General features: G+C 55.5%; 1 protein-coding gene across 2 annotated transcripts in view; it reads left to right on the top strand.

Annotated features, from left to right (window-relative positions):
• Nucleotides 1-2,113: 2,113 nt before the first annotated feature.
• The window catches only part of TP73 (tumor protein p73), an 18,774-nt gene continuing 13,153 nt past the window's right edge, over nt 2,114-7,734 (top strand). For both annotated transcript variants that reach the window (XM_057375644.1, XM_057375645.1), the window contains exon 1: nt 2,114-2,379. In XM_057375644.1, coding sequence (XP_057231627.1) covers nt 2,161-2,379 — 219 coding nt within the window. In that variant the 5' untranslated portion in view covers nt 2,114-2,160. The remainder of the gene's footprint in view (nt 2,380-7,734) is intronic.

Genomic DNA, 7,734 nt, shown 5'->3' with positions numbered 1-7,734 from the left:
CACACACACAAACACGCCTGCCTTTGATTTGTCTTTTAGAGGAATATTTCCATAATTTCACCATCGTTTTGCCCACGCACCTGACTCTGGGTGTCTCTGCCAGCTGATTCTCCAAGCCTGGGTGCTCAGGATGCTGCCTCTTGCTTTGTGCTGAGGCAGCCCAGCTCAGGGCAGCCAGTTTGGGTGGCAGAGGTGATACCCTGGGTCCCAAATCTCACCATTCTTCCTTCGGGAAGGTTTCCCCTCATGCAGAGGTCGGGATGCTCCATTCCTTTGTGGGTCTCCATTCACTTGCCCATTTACACTCACATCCAKCCACGCACAGCCCTGGATCTCAGCATGAGAACAAAACAGCTCAGTGCTGATACTCCTGGATTATCTGGGCTGTCAGCAGCCCCATCCAGCAGCAATCCCATTTTCCTCACTGCAGCTCTCCTGGCYGATCCCTCAGCTTTGCCTGTGCCTCCATGGTCCCTGCAGCAGCTGCGTTTCCCAGTTGGAWGGCAAGAGCTTTCCTAACATGCCTGTTTTGCCAAAGTTCCTCTGAAGTTTTTCTCCAGGTGAAGCCTGGATTAAGGAAAGCTTGGCTTGTCTTTGGCTGAGCTATTTATAGAGCAGCAAGGAGGAATAGAGGGATTTAGGCACATATTTTAGGGGAGAAAATGGCTGGATGTGTAAAAGCAAGCCAGATCTTGTTCAGCATTCCTCCAGTTAGTCACAGGCTCCAACGACCTTGTGAGAGATGCAGGCAACAGGAGAACTTCCCTGGAGAAGGATGATTGCCTTTAAACCATTCCACATCGTAGAGGGTTGGGTGAGGTTGGGATCCCAAGTTAAAACACGTCTCCTGATTCCTGAGCCGTGAGCCTCGCAGATCTTTGGAGAAGGCTGAGCCTGCTGGCTGTGCCCACGGCTGCTTCCACATCTCTTGGCTTYSCAGAGCTGYCCYAGTGGGTGCTGGGGACAGGGACAAGGACAGGGACAGTCCCTGCCAGGTGTGAGGGCAGCCAAGGAGGGCTGTGTCGCTGTTCCAGTGCAGGGAGCCAGGATGGCACATGGCAATGCACCGGACACTGTCACCAGCACTGCCATTGCCTTTAGGGCTGCAGAGTGACCCCTGAGCAACTCGAGAATTGCAGATTTCTGGGAGAAAAAAAATTACCATTTGCTTTGAGAAACTGTTGTGTATGAGTGTGATTTTTTTTGGTGAAATACAAAGGTTGCTTTAGCCATGTGGGTCTGGGGAATGTCACTGTGCTTGGGCTGTGCCTGTGGGTAAATGAGCTGCCAGCTCTTACTGGAAAAAATTGGCAGTAATTGGTCAGAAGAGGAAAGAGGAAAAAATCATAAAAAGTCATGATTTGGTCCATCAGATCTGGAATAAAAGCCAGGACCTGCCCAAATGGATCCATTTGCCCTGTGCCCTTCCTGCAGAGTGCTGCATGGCAGCCACGTGCTTTGTAGGTTTGAGGTTTTCCCCAAATTAGAGCTGCATCAGGCTCTGGGAACGAACATCCCRCTGGAAAACCAGCTACAAACCGCTGCTGGGGGCTGGCTGGCTCGGGGAAAGCATTCCCGGGAGTGGTGTGTGGGTGTGTGGCCGTGACACGAGGGTTAGGTCGGAAATGGGGTTGGAAAACAGGACGGACACTCGGTATTGCCATCGTCACCTTGGCTGGGTGGCCTCACCGAGCTGCGAGGGACACCGTGCAGCAGAGCCCTTCGTGCAGGACAGGGCTGTCACCCCCTGCCCTCAGCGGGACATCTCCCACACCAGAGCAAACCCCAAAACGTCCCTGCCCTCTCCCCACTGTCAGAAGCGTGGCTTTCCCAAGGCAGGTGCGCCAGAAATCCGGGATTGTGACACCCCGCAGCCTCCAGCGAGGATGGAGCAGATCGAGGGGGATGATTTAAGCGCACGGAGTTTTTCCCTCACACGAGTGGTGACCTGTTGGAAACCCAGAGCCACCCAGACCAGCTCCTTTGGCTCCCCTCCCGCACGCTGGCCCTTTAAGGAGGCTGTAACAGGACACCCCAGCCCCGCAGAAAAGGTGGCTGAGGTTTCCCTGTCTCTAAACTGGCTGGTGTTTTCTTTTTTTTTTTTTCCCTCCTCCCCCTTTTCCCTTCCTCCAGTCCCAGTTCAATTTGCTCAACAACAGCATGGATCAGAGCATCGGCAGCAGAGCAGCCTCCACCAGCCCCTACAGCTCCGAGCACACCTCCAATGTCCCAACGCATTCTCCCTACTCACAACCCAGCTCKACCTTCGACGCCATGTCCCCGGCTCCTGTCATCCCCTCCAACACCGACTACCCCGGTCCCCACCACTTCGAGGTGACCTTCCAGCAGTCCAGCACCGCCAAATCAGCCACCTGGACAGTAAGTTGAATGTCTTTATTTTGGCTGGGGAGATGCTCAGCCCCGCGGCACAGGGATGCAGCCACCGCCGATGGGGACAAACCGGTGCAGGTGGTGCCCCTGGGAAGAAAATAAGGAAACATCAGTGCTTGCTTTTCTTGCTTTCCAGGGGTTTTTGCCAAAGGGCTGCAGAGCACAGCGGCGGGASTGTCACTTCTCTCGCTGCAATTCCCTAAATTGTGGGTGAATTTCCCCGCAAAGAAACGTCCTAGGGAAGTACCTGCATGCTCTCACGGTGCTTCCCGGCGTATTTGCCAGGGAGTGCTGTCAGAGGCGAGGCCGTGGGTGAGAGGGACTTTTGCTCACATCTCCCAGAACCCTTCCCCGCTTTGCTGTAAATTCCTGCTTGTCATTAACAGTCCTTTTCCACCCCGTATTAGGGGAGTAACTTAATCCCTAGAAGTCACAGCAAATAACAGCGCAGGTTTTTAAGCATGGTGGGTTTGGACTCGCACAGGGATGGCTGCACAGYTCGGGAGCCGGGAGCAGGTTTGGTTTTGTGCTGCCCGGCACAGGCGGGACCCAGGGACCGGGCAGAGCACACGGGGRCTGCTTTGCTTTTTGTGGCTCAATTCTCATCCCCACTGCTGGCTCAGCGCAGCGCTGCCCCGGTTTTTGAGGAGAACCAGCACGTGTGGCCGGTGCCGGCGGTATTCCCGCAACGGGTACCGCTGGAATAGCCGGGAGAGCCGCTCACCACGCTAGAGCCGGGAGGGTTTTCTACTCCGGGAAGCACTGRCAGAGCAGGGAGCTTGGGATGGGACGGCTGATACCCCTCAGGAGCGGCAGAGTTCCCTCCGGGGCTGCGATTTGACGTTGTCGCGGAACGCGCGGAGCTGCCCAGCGATGTCGAAGCGGCGGGCGCGATAATGACTTTTGTTCGCGGGAGGTGACGTGTTTAATTGCCAAACCAGCCCTTCCTCCGGGAGACAGAAAGCATCCTCGGGAGCTGTGGCGAACCCTCGGGATGCTCTGGGTGCTCTCGGTGAGGGGAGGGAGCGGACGGGCTCCGGCAGCGGCCGCGGCGCTGGGGCTGTGTCCTGCGGAAATCAATGGGTTTGTGCAGAGGGGAAGAACACCGAGCCGGCAGCCATCGGGTGTTTGAACGCGGCCGAATTAATTCCCCGCGGCTGAGTCACAGGGAGCAGGGACTTGGGACAGCGCCGTGGTTAAACGCGGCTTGCCCTGGCAGGAGTGGTTGAGTCTTTTCTCTTTCCGCTGTCCTTCCTTGCGGTATGTTGCTCAGAGATGCGTTTCCTTAGGAATTGAATAAACCGGAGGTCCTCGGGCAGGATGTGATTCCAGCCCAGTCCCGTCCCTCCTGGAGGGATAACTCCCATCACAGGACCTGGACAGGGAAGGGAGGCATCAGTGCCACTAAAGTGTCAAACAGAAACAGAAACAAGGCACTGCAGGGTGTYTTGTCCCGGACCAGAACGTGTCCGATGCTCGCTTGCCACTGTCCCCAGCTAGAAGCGCCGGGAGGTGGTTTTGGGGTGGAGCAGATGCAGAGCAGGAGGGAATCCTCTCCTGAAAGCCATCTCATCCCCCGGGATCTTTCCACAGTTCTGCTGCAGGGAGTTCAGGCTGTCACGGCATCGCCCTGTGCTGACCGTGCTCCTGTAGCTGCCGTGTCCCAGCCGGGAGCTCGGCTCACCAGGACAGGATATGGCTGCTTTTTCCCAAGCCTCTGTGGGAGATCAGTGCAGGCAGTGCCCCACGATGCCCTCTCAGCCTTGGCAGAGCAGCTGGACCGGGGATCTGCCCGGGGAACACGCTGATTCTGGGAGCACCTGCAGAGGATGCACCCCCGGCTGCAAGAGGGTCCTGGGAAGGGATCAGAGCGAGGACTTGAACGCCTGAATTGGCTTTAACACTTCAGAAGGCACTCAGAGGTGTGTGGCACTCTGAAACACCCTTCTGGGGGTGCTGCATCCCCCCAGAGCAGGTTGGCTGCAGGGTCAGTGCCCACCTGCACTGAGCTGAGCCTCGTGGAGAGCAGCAGTGGCTCAGCAGCATCTGGAGCCCTGGAGAACACAGAGAGTGTTTCGTTTGAAGCAGTGATTCCTGCAGGATTGCCCGGGCTGGTGCAGGGTGTCCAACACGCTGAGATGCCACATGAGGAAATGTCCTGCTGCTGTGACAGCTGGTGTCACTCCTGGCTGAGGGTGTCACAGGGAGGGTTAGGGCTGGAAGATGAAGCCACTGCCTTCCTCCAACCTACTGTGAGCTCTGAAGAATCACTGCCACACCTGAGAGTTTGTCCTGGTTTAGCGGGGAAAGAAGCTCAGCAAAACAAATGTGTTCTGTGTTGTCAGTCAGTCAACACACAAATAACTCAGTGTGTGACAGCGTCAGCCTGCACTGGAACTGGGAACACTCATGTCAGACGAGGAAAAACCACTGGGAAATGCAGGCACTTGAGAAAGGAAGGTAAATTTTGTTCAGGAGGGCTGGGGACAGACAGGGACMTGTGACAGTGGACATGCCAAGGGCAGCAGCATCAACCACCCTGGTGCCCTGCAGGACACACACGGTTTGGGGCAACATTTGGGAGGAACCAACCCAGCCTGTTCCACCCAGAGAAGCCTCATGACTTTTGGACACGCTGAACTTCCCTGCACCCAATAATTCGTGCCAGGATTGTTGATCAATTTACACCAAGACTGACCACAAGCTTGGCAAAACCAAGGTGCTGGGCAGCATTTTGGAGCAGTGAGGAGCCCCCTGCGCTGGAAGAGGACTCAGCTGAAGGTCTCTCATAATCTGGGGTTGAGTCATGGAGGATCTGGCCATGGAGGAATGGACAGCTGGTGCACAGGCAGTGCCAAAGCAAATGGTTTGTGTGAGTCATCTTGTCAAACAATCTGGCATCATTTTTTGACATAATCACGAGCTTTGGTTGATGGAAATGTGCAGCCCAATGGCCTCCTCCTTTTGAAGGGTTTTACCTTGGGGAATGTGGCATTATCCATTGTGCTTTGCTTAGGACAGGAGGCTCCTGATGGCCCCGGGGCTCCTGGCCAGAGTGTTTGGAGGTCAGCTGGTCACTCTGGAATGGTTTGCTCTGCAGGGCTGGGCAGGTCAGTGTCACCCAGTCAGGGCAGCAAGATGTCCCCAAGCCCTTCCCACACACACAGTGCTCTTATCCACACTTTAAAACCTCTGTGGACAAGAAGAAGAAGATGAAGAAGATGAAGAAGATGAAGAAGATGAAGAAGATGAAGAACATGAAGAAGATGAAGAACATGAAGGATGTGGAACAGCTTTCTTGTACAGGATACCAGAGAAATCTTCTGCATGGAAGCTCCCCTCAAGAAGGACAAGGGGGCTCGGTTGTGATGTGCCCAGGAGATGGTTCCTGACAGCAGCCAGCTCTTTAATCTAATAACAAAATGTATAATGAGATCAAGCACTTGGAAGCTGAAGCCAGGCAAATTCAGACTAGAAACAAGGTGGAATTTTTTTTTTTTTTTTTTTTTTTTTTTTTTTTTTTTTAGCAGTGAGGATAATTAACAGTAGGAACAATTTACCAAGGAATGCGGTGGATTCTCCCAACTCCTGAAGGATTCAAATGAGGAGCCTGCATATCTCTCAAGAGATAAGATGTGCTTTAGCAGACAGGACGAGGAGGAAGGGATCTGGGGGCAGCAATGTGGGGAATGGCATTAGACCATCATCATGCTCTCTCTTGCCTCCCAATGCTGATTTTCTAATTTTAGGAAAGGGCTGAATGAAGAAGGGTGACATTACTCAGCTCTGTCCCTGCAGAGATTCTGGGCAGTGATGGGTGACACTGGATGGGCTGGGTGTCTCCCGCGCCGCTCCGTGCTRCGGGAAACCCTCCCTTTTCATTTTTAATGCCCTTCTTATCTCAAAGACCAACGGCCAGATGCCGAAAATAAGATTTTTCCTGCGGTCTGGAAGCCCCCCTCGGGCAATGYGCTCCGGCGGGGCGGGAGCAGCACCGGGAGCTGCGGCGCTGCAGGACGGGGCACGCCGGCATCCCGCCCGCCTTTCGGAGCCACCGGGGCTCCGCTGCCCGCAGCTGCCCGGACACGCAGCCCATCGCGGCGCTTTTCTCGCCGCAGCCCCTCGCCACGCYGGCCAGCTGGTAACTGACGGATAATTAGGATTTTTCTCAAGTCGCGCAGGCGGAGGAGCGCGGCTCCCTCCCCGCCGGACGCTGTCGCATGTGCCAGGGATGCAGAGGTGTTAATGGGGTCTTTGGCCTCCCGCGGCCGGGATGTAAAGGGGATGGTGAGGGGGCTCTGCCTGGAGCCCCTGGAACCGGGGGGAGATGGACAAACCCCCGAGCMGAGCGGGCAGGAGGGTCTCTGACATGGGCACGGAGSGTCCGAACCACAGCCAGGGTCTTGYTGCTGTTTTGGGGAGCAAAGGGAAGGGCTGGACAGGACCACAGCCCAGGAGAGCTGTCCCTGCTCCCACGGATGGCAAACCCACAGCAAAGCATCCCAGTGGGAGGTGGCAGCGTGGAACTGGTTCCAGTTGCTCGATAAGTCTTGCAGCTGGAGCATGGGAGCTGAAATGATTTCTTTGGTCCTAACTGAGCGAGGAGGATGGGAGTAACTGGTGTGGTAGGAGGCAGGTTCTCCCTTGCTGGTCACTGTTGGGGTAGAGGCAGTTGTAAAGAGGAGGGGGAAAACCTTCAGGAACATTTACAGACCACAAAAACCCTCTGCAAACTCTCTCAGGCTCTTTCCCATCCTCCAGGGAGGTTGCTGTCCAGCAGCCATGGCCTGGAGATGATCAGGGGCCACACACAACTCGGGACACCCTGAGCAGCTCTCAGATGAGTCTGGGGTGTGCCAGAAGCAGGAAAGCAACCTCAGCACCRGCCTTCTCCAGAGCCCATCGAAGCCAACCCACTGGAGGCTTTCCACCAGCTTTTGCAGGGTGTGGATGAAGCTCCAGGAGCTCCAGACACAATGGAATTAAGAAAAAAAAGGCGAAGGAATTCGGTGTGTGATGTTCCAACACGATCCCGCTATCAGCTCCACTATCTCGAACGTGTCTGGTATGCACAGGTCAAGGGAATGGCTTCCTGGCAGGGCTGCTCCATCGGGAAGGCAAAGCTCTCCTGCAGGAGAGGTGGGACAGGGCTAGGAGCCCTGATCTCTGGTGCATGGGAGGGGGAAAGGATGCTGAGAGCCCTCGGCAAAGCCACTCACTGCTCCTGCCCTCTCCAGGCAGTGGCTGAGAGAGAGAGCAGAGGAGCAGCTCCCTCCCACACAACACAACACAACACAACACAACGCTCCCAGGATGCTTCAGAGCCAGTGGTTTCTCCCTAAA

The sequence above is a fragment of the Malurus melanocephalus genome, unplaced genomic scaffold, assembly GCF_030028575.1.
Source record: "Malurus melanocephalus ecotype Western Australia unplaced genomic scaffold, MMel_1.1 scaffold_253, whole genome shotgun sequence".
Classification (NCBI taxonomy): domain Eukaryota; kingdom Metazoa; phylum Chordata; class Aves; order Passeriformes; family Maluridae; genus Malurus; species Malurus melanocephalus.
The sequence above is the reverse complement of the archived record's forward strand: the minus strand, read 5'-3'. Positions and strand labels throughout refer to the sequence as shown.